The sequence below is a fragment of the Stegostoma tigrinum genome, chromosome 17, assembly GCF_030684315.1.
Source record: "Stegostoma tigrinum isolate sSteTig4 chromosome 17, sSteTig4.hap1, whole genome shotgun sequence".
In the NCBI taxonomy this organism is placed as follows: domain Eukaryota; kingdom Metazoa; phylum Chordata; class Chondrichthyes; order Orectolobiformes; family Stegostomatidae; genus Stegostoma; species Stegostoma tigrinum.
In genome coordinates this window covers 40,384,250-40,407,201 of record NC_081370.1, presented here as the reverse complement: position 1 = coordinate 40,407,201, position 22,952 = coordinate 40,384,250, and the positions used below count along the sequence as shown (strand labels likewise).

The window sequence follows — 22,952 nt, the reverse complement described above, 5'->3', positions numbered from 1 at the left end:
CTTCCTGTGGTGAGCTGCGAGAGCTGAAACACGTCCTCATCCTGAGGATTTTAAATCTGAGATTAGATAACTCCAGGAAAGGTGAGATGAAGGGCAGCAAGGAGACTGGGGCGATGGGTTTAAATCAAATGTTGTGACACACGTGTGAAACCTTTACACTGTAAAGAAATGGGAGACAGCTACCATAAAGGTGAGGTACTCAAACCAGGAATGAAATTGTGCAAAGTGGCGATGGAATAGGACTCCTGAACTGGAGCTCCTCCACTCCAAATGCTTTTCTTTTTTGTCTCTTTTTTCCTTTCTATCTTCTATTTTCCTTACTTACCTCTTGATCTCGATGGCATCGGCGGCAGACCTCATGGACTTCGAGCGAACCTAGCGTGTACATGAGTAGGCCTGGTGCGGACCTCGAGTGAGCCAATACACACTTGCTTGTGAACAATTACACACTTACCGGTGAGCCATTACACCCTTCCTGGTGCGCCATTGCACACTTTGTGGAGCGAGCATGGAACCTGGCATCGGAATTAGCAGCCACTACATCGGTGAGGTAGGCCCAACGGTGAAAGATGGCGGCTGAGGATTGGTGACATTGTCGTTGGTTGGGTTCAGTGCTGGCAGTGGTCAAGCAGTGGCAGAAGGGCGCAGTGTTGACATTGAGGTGAGCCCAGCTGTGCGAGATGCTTCTCTGGCATTGGTCGGTCCGGTGCAGGCAGAGGCGAATCGGGCAAGTGGTGAAAGATGGTGTTTGAGGAATGGTGACTTCATTGGTTGAGGCTGGTGCAGATAGCGGCGAGGCTGTCAAGGAGGAATGGTGGCACGGGTGCCATTGACCAGCTGGCTCAGGACTGATAGATTCTGTTTAAGCTGTAACTTTCTATTCTTTTCCCTTTATTTTTAAATTATTCAAAATGACGTTGGGTTGTGATGATGTTGGAAAAGCTTTTCACGATCTTACTGTTTTTCTCACTGTAAAGTATGTGACAATAAATCATTCAATTCACAGGAAGATTGACCAGGCTGGGCTTTTTAAAAATGAATGGAAGGTTTACAACTGAAGGGTGGTTACAGAGATAGGGAGTGGTGAGGCTGTGAATTAAGTTTTTAAAAGGATTTTAAACAGTAAAAATGTAGAAAATGATTGAACATGCAGATGAGACCAGAACAAGCAGGTATAACTATATTATAGTCACTAATAAATCCGATAGAGAATTCAAGAAAAGCTCTTTACAGAGAATGAGAATCCTTCTGAAGGAGGGCCTAGGCCCGAAATGTCAGCCTTCCTGCTCCTCTAATGCTGCTTGGCCTGCTGTGCTCATGCAGCTCTACACCTTGTTACCCCTTTACAGAGAATGGTTAGAATGGGGAACTCACTGTCACAGGCAGTGGTGATGCATTTCAGGACCAGCATGATAAAGTATGTGAAGAAGAAGGAGAGAGAGGGATATTCTGATCAGGTGGAGGAGGCTCATGTGGAACATAAACATCAGCATGGCCCACTTAAGTTATTGACCAGTGTCTGTCTTGTTCCGTCTTCTCCATCAGCAGAAATAGTGCCTTAAACCATAAGGTCATAAGAAATAGGAGCGGAATTAAGCCAGTTGGCCCATCAAGCCTCTCTGCCATTCAGTCATTGCCGATATGTTTCTCAACCCTGTCCATCTAGCCTTCTTCATGTAACCCTTGATTCCCTTGTTTATTTAGCTTTGTCTTAGACACCCTCAGTGTCTTGGCCTCCACAGCCCTCTGTGGTAATGAGTTACACATATTAGCCACCTGTTGGCTGAATTTCTGCTGTGTCTCCCAAATTACTTGCAGAAACCCCTGTCATTGATACTTCACCATCTTCCCTGGTAGGCTCCCCACCAGTCAACACTAGCCAGATTCTACCTCATGCCTTTGTAATTACTTTTATTCCATTATAATAATGTTATATCTGATTCCAACTTCTCTTTTTCAAACTGCAAGGTGAATTCTGTCATATTGTGGTCAGTGCCCCTAGGAGCTCCTTCACCTTAAGCCTTCTAATCAAGTCTGCCTCATTACATATCACTAAATCCAGAGTTACTTGTTCCGTAATGGACTGTACAACAATCTGCTCTAAAAACTGCCTCATAGACATTCCACAAATTCCTTCCCTGGGATCTGCTACCAACCTGATTTACCCAGTTCACCTGCATATTGAAGTCCCCCATGGTAAAGTGTAACAGAGCCTTTCTTACGTGCCTTTTCTAAATCCTGATTTATTTTCTGCCCGACATTCTCATCACTGCTGGGAGGTCAGTGCTCAACTCCCATCAGGGTCTTTTTGCCCTTTGCAGTTCCTCAACTCTACCCAAACCAAATCTACACCTTCCTACTGAACATTGTTTCTTGCTATGTCTTCAATTTTCTTTATTAACAAGGCTACACCTTTCAGATTAGCTAGAAGTTAGATTTCTGACCCTCTCCATACTCTCTGACTTATTACTTGTTCTGGGAACATTAATAGCCTCTTGTGAGCCATCTGCCCCCTTTGATTAGTTTAGTCTTTGGGACCTCAAATTTGCACCATCAGTTTGTCTATCTTATTCCAAATTCTTCATGCATTAAGAATCAAAGCCTTTTAAGTTATTTGTGTTATCAAGTTTCCCTATATTTTTATGGTCCCTTAGTACAATGTGGCATTCACACATTTTGAAGAAGAGTCCCCACTTGAAATGTCAGCTTTCCTGCTCCTCTAATGCTGCCTGGCCTGCTGTGTTCCTCTAGCTCCACACTGTGTTAGATCTGACTCCAGCATCGGCAGTTCTTGCGATCTCACATTCTGTCCCTTCTTTTTATTTTCAGGTAACAATCAGCCTCATCCACTAAGCAGCAAACCTACCTTTGCCTTTTACCTTTTGGTTTAATCATTTTCCATCCACCCGAACACTCGCCCCCCCACCCCCACTCCCAAACTCGCCCCACTTTTTAGTTCAAAGCCCTTCTACAGATTGTGATCTTTCTCACTGTGCAAATGTATCCAGTTGGACAAATGGTGTGCAGAACTATGCTAGTCGGATATCTTTTTTGCATATACATATGTAAACACCTTATGTAGTTGTATTAAATAAATAGGCAATTGAAAACACCTTGGATGAAGTTCTTGTATTCCAACTTTATACAAATTCTACAACAGCAGATCATAATGATCTTGGTGTAAAAATTGCTTCACAGAAGTATTGCTAAACAACAAACTGCAGCTTCTAAGTAGTAAAGCATCCTTGGTGTTCTCCAGGAGAGTTATCAAAGAAATTTGACACTGAGTCACATCAGGAGATACCAGGGCATTAATCACAACTTAACTCAAGGAGTTAGGTTTTTCAGAACTGGCGTAAAGGAGGAGCAGGAGACCAAGAGCCGGCTTTGGGGAAGGAAATCCTGAGCTTCAGGCTCGGACAGCTGAAGGCAGGGTATACACAAGAGATCAACTTTACAGGAATGGAGAATTTTCACAAGCTCATAGAATGGATGGGTTTACAGAGTTCGGGAAGGGGGAGACCATGGACAGCTTTGAAATGGAGAAGAAAAGTTTTAAAATACGGGCCTTTCTAGAACTGAAACCAGTGTAAGCCAGCAAGCAGAGTTTTGGATGACTTTGAATTTAGAGAGAGTGCCAGTCAGATGCCATCCAGAAAATCATTGGAATAGTCATATGAATTCCTATCCAGTTGGCTGCCAATTTTCATACTAATTGATGTTTCGAACATGGAGTCACAGAGCTGTACAGCATAGAAACTGATCCTACGGTCCAACTTGTTCAAAACGACCAGATATTCTAAATTAATCTAGTGCAATTTTCCAGCATTTGGCTCATTTCTCTGTAAACCTTTCCGATTCATATACCCATCCAGGTGCCTTTAAAATGTTATAATTGTACTAGCCTCCACCACTTTCTCTGGCAGCTTATTCCTTACACTCACCACCCTCTGAATGAACGAGTTGCCTCTTAGGTCCCTTTAAATCTTTCCCCTCTCACCTTAAACCTATGTCCTCTAGTTTTGGACTCCCCCAGCTTGGCGAAAAGACCTTGCCTATTTCCCTTTTCCATGCCTCTCATGATTTTATAAACCTCAATAAGGTCACCCCTCAACTTCAGACATTCCAGGGAATCTAACCCGAGTCTACTCAACCTGTCCCTTTAGTTCAAACCGTACAATCCCAGGTCATCCAAGATGGAGGACAGGAAAAAATTGCGCAGTAGGAAGTGCACCTTTTTGAGGTATTTTTCATCATCAAAGACCTCCTTCTCAAGAGATATGGACCATCTTTGTTTTCTCCTGGCCTTTGTATTCAAATTGATGTGCTTTCTTCCTGTTTAAGTGCTTTTTAAAAGTAGTTCTTTTGATAAGGACCTCAAATACACCACTTTCACTCTTAAGACAAATTTCATTTTGCATTCCTTCCTTTTCTAGCTTTGGAATATGAAAATCTTGACACCTCACTAGCGACTGAGAAATCCTGGGTTGTTACAGGTTTGTTAATCATATCATATGAAATATTTCTATGAAAACACTTGTTAACATTGTCTAAATTATTGTTGTTGTACCATTGTTGTTGCCTTAATCTTCATAAGGAGTTAACTGCATTTCCAGTGATCCTGTGCCTCCACTAATGTTGTGTTCAACCTAAACATCCTAGAGGGGTTTTCATTGCTGAGAACATCATTCATCAGCCATTTCTAGTCAGTTACAAATAATCCAGAGCCTAAAATTAGAATCCTCAGCAATTTAGTGTCAAAGAAGTTCATTTTTCTTGTCAAGACACGGTTTGTCAGTTTTCACAAGAAATAAGGTGGAACATTTAGGCCAGTATCCCTCAGGGAAAACTAACATTGTAAAATCTATTGAGTGAATTATTTAAGTCAGGACTTTTCTTTTAAAGAGTTGCTGAAGATTCACAGAGAATGATGAAAAAGACCTTAATTGTTGTTTGTTTATTCGTAGAGTGTGAGCATTGCAGGCAAGGCCAGCATTTCCTGCTATCCCTGGTGGTGAACTGCATCTTAAGCGGTTTGTCAGACTATTTGAGAGCCAGCGCATGGAGACCCAGATTTCCTTCACTGAAGGGATGTTATGACCTAGATGAGTTTTTACAATAATCCAGTAGTTCAATGGCCACTATTACTGATACCAGCTTTCTGTTCCAGATTTATTTCCTTCAAATTCCTAGCTGCCATTGTGGAATTTGAACTCCTGTCTCTGGTCCTTCCTGTAAGAAAACCATTGCGCTACCGTACCCTATTGATTAGATGTAAGTGATGTTGGCAAAGTCAACATTTATTGTCCTTCCCAAGTTGCTCTGAAAAGCTTTTTGACATACTAATTGTTTTTGTAAGTGTGCGCCAATCTTCAACGGCATTCAAAGTTAAATGTGTGGTACAAGACTAGAGTCAGGTAGACCAACTAGAGTTAGAAGCTTTCCAAGGTGAACTGATCAGGTATTGACAATAATCTGGCTTTCCTGTACCAGAATTATTTTATTTTATTTCAGTTTCCAACAGGATGACTTAAAATTGTAACCTTTGAACTATGTCTCCAGTATCTTAATTGCCGGGGGTACTGCTGATCAAAAGAAATGCTAGCCTCTGCTGGGCTTCCTGCCTCCCAAGGCCCTGATCTCAAAGAATATTCTCCAGTGACCTCTGGACTGCTTTATCAGCTCGTAACCTGACTGGCGTTCCCAAAAGTGAGCAGTCCAGGTCTTTCATTGCTTTCCAGTTGGCGCCAGAAACTGCCAAGCTGCCATAAAATTCCCTGTTATTGGATCTATGTCCAGACTAAAAGAGTTCCTAGGGCTAAGATTCTTTCAGTTATGAGAAAAAGACCAGAGAAATTGCAGCTCTCTTCTTGGAAGTAAATAAGGGAAGAAATCTGTTAAAGGGATTAACACTGAAGAACAGTATTGAGAAAGATCTTTGCAGAATTTTGGAGCACCAGTAAGTAGAGGCAGGGGTCATGAGAATATGTTATTTACATAGTTTGTGAATGACTGTCCAAAAATAGTGCTGCATTAAGTCTTCAAAATAACTTCTAAAAGGGAATTAAATACATACTTAAAATTCTCTGGAAGAAGGTTGAGGAAATAGAACTAAGTGGATCACACTTTCAAAGAGATAGCACAGACACAATGGGCTGGATAGTCTCCTGCTCATCTGCAACACTTGTTGGCACCAGCTTGCTTAGTTTACCCAAACCGCACTGATTTGAAAATATTTCTTCACACACAGTTGATACTATGAAAAGGAAGTAAAACATTTTTGCTGTTCTGCCAAAATTTCCCATTTCCTGAATAAATAAACTCACCATGCCAACTGGGCAGTCCATGCAGAAAAGTTAGATCACTTAGCACCTGACTTACTATTACTGTTTTATAATCTGCTCTGCCTCCTGTTTTCAAACAGTTATCCTGGGTGTTGACAACACCTCTCTGGGTGAGCAGTATCAACGTTTTGCGAGCCTGATGGAGCAGAGGTTAGCGAACCTGTTCATGGCAGCTCAGCAACAAGGGCGAAGGTTTAAACGGGCTTCTACAAAAGGCAGCTACACTGTACAGGTCAGGCACGATCAGTTCATTTTTTGAGAGGTTTGCAAACTGCAAAAGGTTGTTTTTCCAGATTTGAAAGATGGTGAGTGGAGCTATCTTGACACAAAAATGTAACATAAACAATTTTTTTAAAATCACCTGCTGTTTTACAGACAGGCACAGTACCCAATTTGCACACGTGGTCCCATGAAGAGAAAGGAGGATGTTCGTCTATATAGCATTGTCATAATCCCAAAGACATCCCAAAGTACTGTACAATGACTGAAATAAGTTTGAATAATAGTCTTTGTTTGAATGTGTGAACCACAGCAGCTAATTTGTACATAAAAGATCTTACAATCAGCAGTGAAATATTGAAAAAATATATTTTGGTGATACTGGTTGAAGGACAAATATTGCTCAAGATGCCATCCCTGAACTTAGAAATAGCAGAATGGAATCTTGTACTCTCTCCTCGGAGGGCAGGCACATATCGGTCGAATGTTTCATTCCAAAGTTGGGCCCTTTTGACTTTGCAGTGTTTTCACTGGGAAGCCACCTTAAGGCTCTGAAATGGAACTTGAAGCCATAACCTCCAGCCTCAGAAGTTCAGAGACTGCTACCAGTCGAGCCATGCCTAACACCTACTTAAGACAATATTAAGATCAATTAGATAAATGAATAATTAATCAGTTGCGGTGGCCAATGAATATGTTTTGCAGGGAGAATGATTGATTGGTTTCAGGTAGAGTTGTGGTTGCATCCATCAAGCTAGCAGACAGGATCTTAGTTTCACCGCACCTTAGACAATGCTGTGCACCTTCACTGTGCACATTCAGGAGCATTGTAATTTATTGCAAAAGGAATGGAATATAGAAGTAGGGATGCTTTACTACGGTAATATCAATTTGATGGAGCCACATCTGAAGTTCTGCGATTACTTTTCATCTCCTTGAAGGATGGAAATGCATGTCAAGCAGTATAGGGAGGTTTCTTTGACCAATATCGGAGATGAGGGGGTTATTTACTGAGCAAACATTGGACAGTCTGGGCCTGGATCAGTTGAAGTTTAGAAGAATGAGAGTTAATCTTATTGAAATATATAACAACATGGGCAACTAGACATGTTGGATGCTGGAAGTATGTTTTCTCCCTGTGGGAGAGACCAGAAGACAGTTTAAAATTGAGGATGTTCCCTGTAAGATGGACGTGAGATTTTGGAATTCTCCTCCCCCAGAGAGATGTGGAATTGAAGTCATTGAATACTTTTAAGCTGAAGTTAGGGAGATTCTTCTCCAATGAGGGAATTGAGAGGTTCTCTGGAGTGGAGTGGGTTGGAGTATGGATTTCAGGTCACAATTCTATAAGTCATAATTTTATTGAAGAACAGGGCAACACTTGAGGGGCTGCTCCTTATTTGCATATTCATGTGCGTTATAACAAAACTATTTCCCAAAAATATAGTCTGTCACATCCTGGGCTGGATGAGGACCCATAACCTTCTGATGTGGAGGGGAGAGTGTTACCCCCAAACTGGATGGGCTCTTCTAGTGCTATAGAGAGTAAGGGGGCATAGTTGACAATTGATGGGAGAAAAACTGAAACAGAAATCTAGCAGATGGAATCTATGGCCTATGTTAACATCTACTGTCATCTCGGGCCTCTTGGAAATTGGTTTCAAGGACAGTTAGAGGAGTACAGCAAGTTGCTGTCCTGTGAGCCCAAATGTTTATTTCTCCCCTGGTCCCATGATTGACCTACTCAGTTGAGTGGAGGGGTATCGGATGGCAGAGTTGCCCTTCAGTGACACGTGCCCTCATGGCATACATAAGGTAGCATGTGTTGCTTCTGAATCAGAAAGTCATAGACTCAAGTCCCAGTTGCAGACTTGGATACACACTGTGTCTGGTAATTTTAAGAGGGGGGAGAGCATTATCCAGGAAACCCAAATCCAGCCCCAGTTTACTGACTGAGGGTATGTGGCTAAAACCTCCTGCTGCCACATTCCCACTCGTGCCTTCTGGGGGCAAGCAGTGCTACTGGCCTAGGTCAGGCATACATTTAAAACCATTGATTGGTATTCCTCCTGTTTACTTTGTCATATTGATTTACTTTTCTCAATGTAGCCACATCTGCACACAATTGTGAAGAAGCCAATCAAATTAATGGTTTATTTTATGACTGGAAATGTAATTTACTTCTTTCGTAATTGCTGTTGGTGCGAGCTGTCACATTCCGTTGGAGCAATAAACAAGCACATTTTTGAACCCTGCTGAGAGGAACTTGGCCACTTTTTCTGCGCAGATGCCAAACCATTTTTATTTCTTTTGTATCTATTTTCCAAACTTAATTCTGCTTAAGTGAAACTGTTTCTTAATTTTTCCTGTAGAATTCTTTTCCACTATCTATTCAAGCAGCGTGTTCCAGATCTATGTGAAAATACCTCTAATTGTTTTTCTTGTCCTGACCTCATTTTCTGTAACTTCATAGCCATAAGACCATAAGAAATAGATAGTTACTGACCAACTTACTAGAGGAAGCACTTTCTCCTGACTTGCTGTATCAAACCAGTTCATCATTTTGAATATCCCTGTTAAATCTCCCGTTGTTCTTTTTCTGCCAAGAGTGAACAACCACAGTTCCGCAGTCTTTCCACTTAACACGATGCTGCTCATTCCTCATACCCATCTGATAAATCTCCTCTTCACCCTCTCCAACCTTTGCATCATTTCTAAAGTGTGGTGGCTAGGATGGGATGCAATATTCCATCCAAAGCCAGACCAATGATTTGTAAAGGCGTAGCATAAATTTAATGCTTTTGCATTCACTTTATAAAGCCTTGGATTCGATATGCTTTTTAACAAAATTATTACGGCCACTTTCAAAACTCTCTGTATATAGAAAGTAAACTACAGATGACAAGAAATCACACAAAATATGGAGAATCATTAAGTCACCTACATGATCAACATGGCCCAAAAAGTGATGCACAGAGAAACAAGCCAAAAGCTAATTGTTCTTTGTTAGCGTTTATGCTCTATGCAGATCTCTTCGTTATCTTCTCAACATGCCCATTTGCTCCTTTCTCCTTCATTTGTTTTTCCAGCCTTTCCTTAAATGCATCTCTGCTATTTGTCTCTACTCCACATGGTATTCAGTTTCATATTCACTCAAGTGCTTTCAAAAACCTGTCAAAGTAAAGCAGAATGCCCTAAAATTGTGATTGGATTTATCATTGACTGACGTTTGATGATGGCTTTGCTTTTATTTCTTTCTGCAGTTGGTCAGCATTAAACGCCTTCCTGGTCCTAAGAGTCCAGCCGAATTGACGTACTATGCCTTGGAGAATGGTGGAGCCTTGCTGGGCACAACTGCAGCCAAAATACTTAATACAGTTGATTCTCAGACCATGGCCTTGGAGTTAGGCTATCGCGTGCAACTCCAAGCAGAACGTAAGCAGAGCCTATTATTTGCTCAGAGAGGAGAGTGGAGAGGCAGCAGATGATAGGTTCTGAATAGGACTACATAATATAGATCAAAAACTGGAGCTAGACTTTCCAATTTGCAGACTTCACTACAGTTGTAAACTTTGAATTTATAATGTGTGAAATGTTTTACTCAATGATTTCTCAAAAAGCAAGCTGCTACTGAGAGCAATTTAGCATTTCGTAGAGGTACATCCAGCCGATCCCTTAAAACATAGTACGTTCTTGCAGAGGGCTTGCATTGTCACAAATCGTCAAATAGCCTCCTTCTATTGAGGAAACTTTGCTCTGTAGTCAGGTGATCTAAGAGAATAGAACATTCTTAGGTTCTCTGTCCAGTTAAAGAATAGCTGCATTGGTGAGGAATTAGAAAGTAAAACGATCTAGTGGAGCTGGATCCAAACAAGGAGTCTCTGTATGACAAAGGATGACAAGGGTATTACAAAGATCTCCCAGCACTAGTTAGAGAAGAGGAGGGGAACTCAGTACAGTGCACTGAAAAATATTTGCCTCAATCAACATCATAAAACTAGATGGCCTGGTCATTTATCCTGTTGCTGTTTGTAAACCCCTGCTCTGTTGTCTCTACCTTCTCCTACTTTGCAATAGTACTAATCTCATCAAATGCTTTATTGGCCATGGGGTGCTGTGGGGTCTTTTGAGATTGTGAAAAGTGCACTATACTGTGCAGGCTACCTTACTTTTTAAAATTTGGATCGGGCACAGCCACAGTGGAGTTTAGACATTGTGGAAAATTCTCACGAGGACAGTACCAAGAATTAGGAATAAACAATATTGTGTGGGTGCAAAACTGGCTTTTTGTTTGATTTCCTAGGTTTTCCTGGATAGGTAGTTTTCTGAAAAGTTACACTACTCACCCCAAAGAGACTGAATAACATTTATAGCAATATTGATGTTTGTGTTGTTGGAGGCAATTATTTTTAATCTTCTTGTTCTTTGTGCAGCTGTTGTGAAAAGTCCACCAAACAACTTGTGGATTATTGCCGCAGTGTTGGCTCCTGTTGGTGTGGTAACCATTATCATCATCATTATTTCCGCTGTACTGTGCCGGAAAAACAAGGGCGAGTTTAAATCCGAGACTATGTCAAATCTTCACCAGAGAGCAAAGGTGAGCACCAGTTCAGGCTCATGGAATTGATGCTGACGAAGTCATTCACCTTAAACTCTGCATTAATTTGCAAATTAAAATAGGAAAAAAATTGAAAATACTGCAGAGAGAGAGAAACCTTTAATGTTTAACACTGGTAATTTTGCCAGAACTCAGAAAAGTTAAAGATTTAACCGTATGTAGCAAGAACAGGGCTGTGGTTGACAGAGCAAAAAGAAAGGTGACATGGAGAAAAACAGAAGTTAAGTGACAAAAGTAAATAAAGAAAAGATGCAGTATGTTAATGGATTCTAAGCCTTTTGGAGAGATTGATTTCAAGATACATCTAACTTTCTTGGTTGAGGAAAAAGTTTACTGAATTCCTCAATCTTACGCCTGTCATTCCGCATCCAGTTTTACTGGTGTTGCTATAGATATTTTCTAATGAACCAGAAGAAGGGACCCTACCACTTACACTACAAAGGCTCTCCTGGCAGATATAAAGTACTTTGAATGATTTATAAACTGTGCTCAATTAAATGCCACTGCTTGTTTTTTCTTAATCTTGGATAACAACATTAAAGTTGATAAAGTAATTGACCAGACTTTAACTCAGATAGTGAAAAAAGCAATAGCAGAAAAGAAGAAAGGCAGGAAAACAAGCCAAAGAAGAGGTTTCTGCAACATGGGAAGGTGACGAAGAAAAATGCAGAACTCTCAGCACGTAAATCACTTTGTTGGTTATGAAGTTACAGGAAATTCCCTACTAACCCAAAGCATCAGACCACACTTTCTTCATTCCATATGACTCTCATGCAACCATCTATCTCCAGTGGCTACTATCCAAGGAAATGAGAACAATAATTAAGATATAAAGTTATAAATCACATTGTTAAAGCCAAAGTGTTATAAGGAATGATGAGATGCTGTTTCTTGAACTTGTGTGAGTTTCATTAGTGCTTGAGGCTTGAGATGGAGGTTAGTAGCAGAGCACATCTTATGCAGTGAAATGCCCCTAACCCTTATGAGAAAAATATCAAGTAAAAAAAACACTGAGGCCCTTAGGGAGATACTTGGACAGATGATTAAAAGCTTGGTAAAAGAGATAGGTTTCAATGAAACTCCTTCAGCAGGAGAAAGAAATGAAGAGATTCAAAGAGGGAATTTACTAAAAGGATAGCCACCAATAATGGAAAGATTAAAACCAGTGATTCTCAAAAGATCTGAATTGAAACAGCCTGAAGTCTGAGAGAGCTATGGATGTAGAAGTATTGTAGATAATGAGGGGATAAGGCTATGAAGGAATATGAAAACAAGGTTGAGAATGTTGCTTGATTCATGCCAGTCCAATATGAACTAAAGAACACAGTGGTGATGGGTGACCAGGCTTTGATGCGTGTTAAGACAGAGGTAGCAGAGTTTTTGATGGACAGTGGGAGACCAGCCAGGGCAGCATTAGAATAGTTGAATCTAGAGACAACAAAGACCTTCATGAGAGTTTCTGCAGCAGGTAAGCTGAGACAGAACAATGTTATGGGAGTGAAAATACAATGTCATAATGATGGCACAGAAATTTGCCCAGAAACTTATTGTAGGTTCAGATATTATGCCAAGTTTATGAGCAGTCTAGTCCACCTCGTCCAGTTGCCAAGGAGAGAGAAATTCATCCCTCGTTGTGCATTATTGTTATATTGCAGTGTGATAATTAATTGATTTTGTATTATATTGCAACTCTCTTGCCACCACTTGCATCTGTTACCAGATTCGGACTTCATTCATAGTGCTGAACACAGGTAGTATATTGTCAGTAAGTTATTGCCTGCCACCCTTTGTGAAAGTGTTGTACTTCAAGCAACTGATGGCCAAGTAAGTGTAAAATTTCAGGAGTAAACATCTGATGAGGTCACCAAAACTCCTTAGGCAGCCTACACAGTGTACTGCTTTCAAGAATGATCTTGGTTTTGCTCTGCCTTCTTTTCTGCTTTGACCAGATTTATTTTACTGTGAAAGGGCTAGAAAAGAAGGAAAGGCTGCCATTTATATGGAAACTTATACATTCTCAGTGAACTTTGCCTGCATTAGATCACTATTTTAAGTATAATCACTGCTATTAAATCACGAACTCAGCAACAATCTCATGTAATTAATGTATAAACAGCGTGATATAAACTGATTTTATATATGTATATACTTAGCATTGGTTTGAGGTGTAAGGTGGGCTCTGTGTGTGTCTGAAGTTAATGGTTAACTTGGAAACGTTGCTGCAACAATAGTGATTTCTTTCAATAGAGTATTTGAGGTCTGGCTTGAGCATTTTTTTTTGGTATATTGGTAGGTTTTTGTGACCAAACAACCCAAACAGGCTCCAATTCAGAAACTCAGGAGTGTTTTTTTTTAAAGCTTCATGGAAGCATCTGTAGGTTAGAGAGGCTTTTTATTAGCTTTTTTTGTGTTCAGCAGTCCTGTTTATAGACTGGTCCACCCAAGAAGAGAAGGATTGTGAAATTAGATTATCTAGGAATAAAGAATTAGTGTTAGTTCTATACCAGAGGTGTTGTGATAAAACCTTGAGGAGATTACTTAAAACTGACTACTGTTTAAGTTCTGCCAAATAAAGGCTCCAGAAAGAAGCAATCTGGAGTTCCAGTTTATAGCTTAAAGTTACAAATGATTTAAGCCTATCAAGGTGTTAGAAACAAGGACTCTTGTGTTAGAACTGAATGCATGGTAGTTTTGAGTGCTGTATATGTTGTGTTTTTTGAGTACTGTACTAGGATATCTGTTTTGGGTAGTACAGAAAAGCTGTTGTTTTTACATTTATCAGAGAATTTTGGGATGAATGGAAGTAAACTTGTACTTTGTGTTTAAAAATCTTTGAATTTGGAGTATGAGTAAACAGTCTAGATTTATCTGTTTTATCTTCATTTCTTTTATTAATGAGCTTCTATTTTATGGTAGCAAAATCAGCAGCATTTTGTGGTAATGCTGCAGTGAGAGACCACTGAATTAATATCAAAATTAAGCAAACTTTGATCAAATGAGCCAGATTTCAGTCTGGTACCTAACTTGTCCAATAAGAACATCCGCTGGGATCATAACAGTGATGTGGTAACAGTCAGATGATCTGCTTTAATGATGTGGTTTTAACGATAAAAATGAAGACAACAGAGATGCTCTGTGTTTTTCTTTGAAATGATGCTGTGGCACCTAATAGTGTTGTTGGTGAGGCACGTGAAATGACTGTTAGAATGTGGGACTGGACCTAAATCTACAGTGGGACATGAACTCCTAAACTATTTGATTCAGAGATGAGAGTGCTATTCACTTGACGTTGGCTGACATTTTGATAGCAAGTGGCTGACTGTAAGCAAATGGTTTCAAACAGACAGATTTTGTTAGCTGAATATAACAATGAGGTGTGTCCATAAATGATTCTTCTGAATGCCTTGTGAGTTTGCTGTGCATGATAATGGATTTGGATCTTTCCAGACTGTGAAAAATGCCCTCCGGGTAACTGTTGTGGAAGTTTCAGACTATTAATTTTCCTGACCCAGTTAACATCTCATAGAGGCAATGGCTAAATTATATGTAAATAAATGGAAAAAAAAAGGGACCATGGTATTCCACCAGGCATGAACACTTTTTCTAAAAAAAAACTCCAACAGTGAAAACGCATGAACAAAAAAAATGACTTGATAACAGAATATCACTTATTTTCAAGCTATGCATAGTTTATAATCCAGGAACAGGATGAGTGGGGTTAGTTTTGTGCGTACGTGAGAGTTTCATGTGGATAAAAACATGTTTCGTTACAGTAAACAATTGTACATACATAGCATATTTTAATGTAGTCTAGAACAAAGAACATTACAGCTCAGTACAGGCCCTTCGGCCCTCGATGTTGTGCCGACCTGTGAAACCAATCTGAAGCCCATCTAACGTACACTATTCCGTTATCATCCATATGTTTATCCAACGACCAATTAAATCCCCTTAAAGTTGTCGAGTCTAACTTCCCAATGTGTCAGTGTTAATGACAGAATCTGGCATCGAGCCACTTATGGAGATATTTGAACAGGTGACCGAAGGATTGGTCAAAGCAATAGATTTTGAGGAGCATCTTATAAAAGGAGCATCTTATAAGAGGAGAGAGGTAGAGATGTTTTAGGGAGGGAATTCCAGATGTTGGGCTTAACCTAGCTGAAAGCACAACTGCCGGTGATAAAGTGATGAACAGCCAAGACACCTAAGAGACCAGCAAAGGAGAATCATATAACAAAACCTCACTTTACAACTCCAGCCAGAGTCCTTCCCCATCTAACATATCATTTTGTGCAAAATAATGTTAATTGAAAATTAAATTCAACAAAGCACCCTTAACAGAATTATTGTTAATGTTGGAAACTCCAGTTGAAATGTGAACATCATTGCTCGCTTCTGGACTTTTGCTTCACTGTATAACACATGTTAAAGGTGAAGAATGTGGGGAATGATAGATAGGTAGCATAATCATGGAAAAAGGAAGTATCACTGAAGGAGATGGTGAATGTGAGCAGAACAGAAAGATGTGCCAAGACAAACAGGACAAATAACATCTACACTCAACCCATGTGTGTTGGTAATGCTTGAAAAGCCACTAACTGACCTCAGTGGGGCATTACTTGTATAAATCGCTTGCCCAATTGCTGTGACTGCCCTGTTGACTCTCCAATGTCTTGTACATTTCAATGAGGTCACTTTTCATGCTCACAAGTTCCAGAGCTTAGAGCAATTGATCGTCAGTTGGAATATGTGCTTGGCTACACTCTAATATGGCTGTGTTTACTGTCAACAGTTAGGAAAATTAGACATTTCCATGCTAGCCTATTAAATGGAGAGGCTAATATTTGTGTTACTTGAAATATTGGGTATAAAACAAGCTATTCTCAATCAGTAGAATTAAAGTCTCCACCCTGCATTGACTTCACAATCTCCATCAGCGTAATGTATTTTGCAATCACTGAAATACTACTGAATAATGCATTTTTAATATAAAAAATTGAAAGAAAAACACACTCCATGTAATTACAAAAGAAAATACTTTTCACGTTACGGCATTGACTTGTAGCACTGCCGTTTAATGGCCTTCGTATTTCCCAATAACCTACATTTCCCTTATTCCAATGCTTAGATATTTGTAAGTCATCATAGTGCTGTATCAAATGTCACCAATTTTTTTTCTGTCGAAAGTAATATTTTAGTAGTTTAAAGAAATAGCTTGGATTTCTGTGATAACAAAGTGTGGAGCTGGATGAACACAGCAGGCCAAGCAGCATCTCAAGAGCACAAAAGCTGATGTTTCGGGCCTAGACCCTTCATTAGAGAGGCTTTCTGTATTTCTCTAGTGCCTTTCAAAAATGCTGTAGGTCCCAAATTGCTTTCCAATCAATGAACTTTACTTGCAGTTGTAAACATGCTTTCCTCTCATTCGTTGTGCCACTTTCCGCACAGCAAGGCCTCTAAGGCAACAATGATCCATAACTTATTCATTTTTACTGCTGTAATTGAAGAATAAATATTGGCAGCACATCTGGGAGAACTTGCCAGTTCTACCAGTAGTGCAAGCAGACTATTATCTGTGCAGGCTTGTGAGTAGTGCCTCACCTGCAAGATAGCTTTAAAGGACAGGGGTTCATCTGACTAATTCCTACAAGCAGTGATTACATTCAATGAGTAGATAATAAGCTGAAGTTTAGAGGAATGGGAGCTGAAGCTTATTGGTATATGTATAATACTATAAAACATTCTGAGGGTTTAACATTGAAAATGCTGAGTTTCTGTTTCTCCTGACTGGAGAACCCAGAACATAGGGCTGTAGTCACAAGGTAAAAGACGCTGGCAGAATTCTTCCATTGGATGATTGTAAATCTTTGGAATTCCCTATCTCAAGAGGTTGTAAATGTTCAGTCACTTACTATATTCAAAGCAGGGATTGATAGATTTTTGGACTGTTAGCTGAATTGGGGAGCTATGGATCCCTGTGGAGATGAAGCACAATTTTAGCCATGATCTTACTGAATGCGAGAGCAGTTTGAGGGGCTGGCTGATCTACTTCTAGCCAGAAACGTCCAGGTCCCACGACTGGAAAACAGAATCAGATGCTGCTTTGAATTATGGCTCAGCAACAGACTTTAAAATCAAACATTGTTTGCTTGCATGTTATTAATCACTATAACCTATATCCGTCACCTCAATGACCTATTTAAGAATGCTCAAGCACCATCAGTCACGTTCTTAGAGCAACCGGGGGTTTGCCCAGAGGGGCGAAAGTAATTAGTGAGTTGTGGCATTGATCAGCAGTAAATGATTTAAGATTCACTAATCCATTCTACATTTGCCTGATATTGATTCAGAAAGAGTAACTCACTGGGCTGTTATTGACAAATGCTGCCTTAAAGCAACAGTAACCAATTATAATGGCACATGCAGTAATGTGTTGTTGATTTAAAAAACTGCCCAGATGTAAACGAGTGAATGATTCATATGAGTCAATATCTTTGTCTACCTCAATCCACTTTTAACAGAAGCATTAGTTTATTCAAAATACGTCTGTGTACAGCAGTGTTAAAATGGGAAAGAGTAGAAATTCTCAATGTTTTAGTTTTAATATTTCATTTTTGCCCACTGCGATGGCCGATTTAGTTGATGAGAACTTTCACTCCTACGCTGTTAATCTTGTAATAAAAATCCCTGAAAAAGTTTCTCATTGTTGAATGAGGTGCAACAGTATTTTAATGTTACACATATTTCATAATTACTGTGAAACAACGTCATTTGTCTTGTCTGACAGTCCATGATGTCACAAAGTCTCTTACTATCCATCTCTCTGTTACTAGGTTTCTGGCCATCTGCAACTGTTGAAATAGTGCCCTGTGTATCCAAGTCAAGATCATTCATATATATGAAAAAGTTGGTGCTGTTACAACCCCTCAGGAAACACCACTGTACACTTCCCTCTAGTTTGAGAACCATCCACTCATCACAGCTCTGTGCTTTGTGGTGCATAATAAATTTTGCCTCCACATTACCAGTGTTCCATTAAGTCAATGGATTTTAATCTTGTTTACCAGTTATCATGTGGTACTTTATTAAACACCCTTTGAATGTTTGTACACGCAGTATAAATAAGACTACCTTGTGTACATTGTTTTTATGACTTCACCAAGGAACTCTGTTATGATTTGTCTGTAACATATCAATGCTGATAACAATGTATTAACCCAAAAATTCCTAAATACGTTTTCATTTTGCCGAGTAATTATCTCCCCATACGCAGTGTTTGCCTAAATGTCTAAGTTTATTCTTCCACCTCTTTAAACATGTGATATTGAGAATCCTCCACTCGTGGCACCAAGTCTGAGTAGGATTGGAAAGATTGTCACCAGAGCCTTGACAATTTCTAGCCTTACTTCCCTTTGTAACCGAGGGTGTAGTCTATTTAAAACAGGTAAACATGAAGGTTGCCAACCATTTGAGTACCTGTGCTCTTGTTTTCATCTTATCCAGGGTCATGACACCATCCACCATTATTACAATATTAGAGGCATTCCCTTCTCTGGTGAAGATGGGTGCAAATCACCGAGTTGGTACCCCAGCCATGGTCTCAAAGAAGATGTCCTATTTTTGATTGCTGGCCCATCTCATCCTTTATTTGGCTGACCTTGACAATTTATATTTGATAGAAGACCTTTTGGATTCCCTTCACTGATCTAATCCAGTTCTTTCTCTTTGCCTCTTTTACCATGTTCTTAGATTTCGTTTGCCTTTTCCAGGAGAAAGGTTTCTTTGCATGGTGACATTCCAAGCGATGATAGCCAATGAAAATCCCCTGGAGATTTAAACTTGACTGGCCTATGCAGCCTTCTTCAATTATATACAGAGGGAAGCATATGGGTAGTGGCTCACAGCTGTGTCTGCTCTCCTAGGATTTGACATTTCCTGTATAGCAACTTTTGAAGTGGCAGTTCAGGAAGAAATTTTACACCCCTCGCATCTTATATTCAGCTTGATACTTGGCTGTATTCTGAACTTTGCTTCTAATGCAACTCAGTTTCCTATATCATGTTCCATATTTTGAACATTCACTGAATGAAGAGGCATCTCTGGAATTTTTAATTGGATTTGTTACTGATGACCTGATACTTATGAAACCATAGTTTATATGGTTTATGTATTTAGTGAATTTTCTCCCCATCCATAACAATTTTTCTAATCTCCTTCATCTTGGTTTCTGGCAAAAGACAACAGGCTACATGTGAGGAAATAATATGTCTGTTATTTGATCACACCGGAGATTTTCCTAATTGTATCCTTTCTGATTGTTATCAGGGTATTTGTTCTGATGCATGGGAATAAATCACTGACTTCAAGCAAAGCAACAAGATAAGATAATAAGTTAGGAGCACATGGGTATCATTTCTATAAGTTGGAACGTTGCTGGCAACCAATTTGAAAGGGAGACACTGTTCAGCTTTGCTGAGTGTATTAACAAACATTATTGGACACTCTTGATATAATGGAATATTTTGCCTTCAATTAACATCACTAAAACTGATTACTTGGCCATTGGTTACATTGCTGTTTATGGAACTTGTGTACAGCTTGGCTGTTGTGTTGTCTTTACAACAGCAACTACACTTCAAAAGTGTGAATGCAAAGTGATTTGGAATGTCCAGAAGCCTCCTTTGTTGCTATTCTTCTTTCATTCTCCAAGTGGTTGCTCACAGTTGCTCAAAGTTAGTTCTTCTGAGATTTTTAACAAAGGGTCTTATTTGAACAGTATCAGCGGGGCTTCATACTGCAAGTTCCTGTTGCTAAGAGTTGCTTGATGCTCCTGATTTTGAGTGCAAAATGCAAACAACAATTTCATTCTCCAATGATGAGTTCCCTCCTCTCTACTGATAATAACTTTGCTCAGAAATCTATATATATATATAAAAGTTAACAAAAGTTTAAAGGTTTGTATTACCCTGAATGCTAGTCATCATTTTTAGAGATCTGTGATGGTTTTGACGTACGAGACTTAGGAGGCTTTGAGACTGATTTTCCATTCAAACATCCTTCTGTCAGGCAGGGATCAATAGTTATTTTCCTTGGATGTTTATGTTCCTGTTGAGAAACCCTTATTCAGAAACCAAAGGCTCATCAGAAAAGTGCATAGCCTTCGAGCTATCCATGAAGGGTATGTAGGAACATGGTCTTAATGTTACTGAGTAGATAACCAGAGGCAGAACACTCCAGAGAAAAAAATTCAGATCTCTTCTGGTCACCGGTAGAATTTAACTTGTTTCACAACAATGGAATATAAGATAGTGATGGTGACCCGGAAGCTATCACTAAAAGTGGTCTGTCTCATTCACTAATAATCTGAAGGGGAAGAAAGCTACTTTCATTGCCAGTTCTGAACTGCACGTGTCACCGACATACTCTGCGTGCCACTTCAGTTTTACCTGAAAGGGACCACAAAGCGACTTCATTGTCCGCATTCCTTGCAGTGGTTCAGCAAGGTGCCTGCCACCACGTCTGCAAGGATGCTTTGTGATAGGCAACAAGTGTTGTCTTCACCAGCGATGCTTAAATCCAAATTAATTAATTTAAAGAAAAAAAGTTGTTTGGAGCCTGAATGTCGATTATGGATTAGAAGAGATAGAATGGGCTGTTTAACTTCAGTAAGTTCTTCCCAGTTAGTAGGCATTTGAGCTGGCAAAATAAGTTTTTTGTTAACTTTCGTTAACGTTAGTGAATTTTAGAAAAATCATACATACAGCTATCTTAAAGCTTCATGAAAATACATAAGGTTCCCACAACTACATTGAAAACAACTTGGAAGAGGGAAAGAGGAATTTACAGTGTACCTTCATAAAAGATGAACATTTTGGAAAAATGCATAAATTATTACAAAACTTTTGCCAGTTGTTCTATGAACGTAAATAGAAGCAGGAGCTGGTAGAATGGCCCATCAAGATTGCCCCATCCTTCAGTATTATCCTGGCTGAATCTGACCTTAATCCCATTTTCCTCCCATTCTTCCTACCTCCTGATTTCTATAGAGTCCTTAATTACAGAAATCCAATTTCCTAAGAGAAGATTATTCTTCAGCTTTTAGTATTAAATTTGTTGTTTTTTTGTTGTTTCAAATGGATTTTGTTATCTAGCCAGTCCAAGGGTTTGACTATGCCAAACAGCACATTGGTCAACAGGGAGGAGAAGACGAAGTGACCATTACTCAAGAGACTGTGGTCTTACCACTGCCTGGCCGAGATGCACTCATACCTCAAGAAAGAGAAGGCTCCCAGGATGGAGTTAACATCAAATCACTAAAAACCATTGATATCCGAAGAAGGTAAGCATTTTAATGAGTGCAAGATGCTGCACAACAGTTTATTGGCCAAAGAATGTATCAGGTCACATTATTGACAATGTAAATTTATTGAGATATCAAGCTCTTGTGATCAGATATGCATTGACGTAGTTGGTCAGCAACTTACTGATAACAAGTGTGAACACAGTTGCCTTTACAGAACACATGGATGATCAGTTTTTCACAGTCAAAATCTGGTGCCTTTCATTTTCTGTCGAACATGTGTGAGAATGTATTCAATGTAGCAGTGAAAATTTCAGACACAAATGGCAGACTATTTTTAAATTTGTGGAAGTGGGACTAAGAGAGGAATCCAAATGGTCATTGTTGGGTCAACTGTCCACAAACTAGGATCCGCAAATGATCTCACTGGAGATGGGTGATGCAGTAGAAATAGTTACCCAACCAGTTGGGGTGGCCAGCTTATTTGTGGCAATCAGCTGGCCGATTGGGGGCTTCATCTGGGATTTGATGGACAGACGAAGGGGCCCCATGCCACAGGTGAAACCTGGCAGGAAAGTGGAGTTAATCTTAGATAGCTTAGGTCCAGTGAAGTCTCCTTTGTCAATGATCATCCTGTAACAGCAATACCCCACTGTCCCCAAACAGCAACAGCCTAGCAGTTATGGATGTAAAACAATTAAAGCCTCCCTCTGTTTTTTGGAAGAGATTCCATCTTGTGCCTTCCTCCTGTTTTTCTCTTCAGTAGTTGTTTCAAATGGAAACAACTCTCTTCAGTAGTTGGCAAGTAATTGGGAAAATATAAAGCTTTGGGCATAGTGATTATAGGCTAGTAATCTAGATGCCTAAACCAAAAATGTACAGATATTAGTTCAGATCTTGCCATGGTAATTGGAAGCTTGAGTTAATTTAAGAGTGAACTGTGTAGCCCCTTGTGCACACTCCTTAATCATTGTTATTAAGACTGATAAGCTGTCTAGTGTCTCATATTTCCTAGTGACCAAAAATGTGTTCATCTCAACCTTAAATATATTCAGTGTTGAAGCATCTACAACTCTCTGGGAAAGAGAAACAAGCTAGTCTTAGGAATGGTGACCATGAAACTATATAAGAATCCCTCTGGTTCACTAATATCCTATAAGGCAGGAAATCTGCAGTCTTTCCCTAGTCTGGCCCACTTTGACTCTAGATACACCTCATATGGTTTTCTCTGAACTGCTTTCTCAAACAGGTGTAGTAAGCCATTCAGTCATAGTCAAGGTCAAAGTTCCTACCACCTTCTCAAGGATAATTTTGAATGGACAGTAAATACTGGTCTAGCAGCAGTGCTACAGCTCACAAATGAGTACATGATGCCTGATCCTGTCAGTTTGCAATGCGTGGGTTAGGTTACTTTTGTAGCAGTCTGTCTGTCAGTTCCTCACGCCTCCTACCACCCTCTCCCTACCCCTGC

The 22,952-nt window shown here is 39.7% G+C and overlaps 1 protein-coding gene across 2 annotated transcripts in view; it reads left to right on the top strand.

The window, feature by feature from the left end:
- kiaa1549la (KIAA1549-like a) overlaps positions 1–22,952 on the top strand; it is a 254,858-nt gene that overhangs the window by 132,760 nt on the left and 99,146 nt on the right. For both annotated transcript variants that reach the window (XM_059652107.1, XM_059652108.1), the window contains exons 7-11: positions 4,437–4,496; positions 6,425–6,576; positions 9,827–9,998; positions 10,997–11,160; positions 21,333–21,520. In XM_059652107.1, the coding sequence (XP_059508090.1) occupies positions 4,437–4,496; positions 6,425–6,576; positions 9,827–9,998; positions 10,997–11,160; positions 21,333–21,520 (736 nt within the window). The remainder of the gene's footprint in view (positions 1–4,436; positions 4,497–6,424; positions 6,577–9,826; positions 9,999–10,996; positions 11,161–21,332; positions 21,521–22,952) is intronic.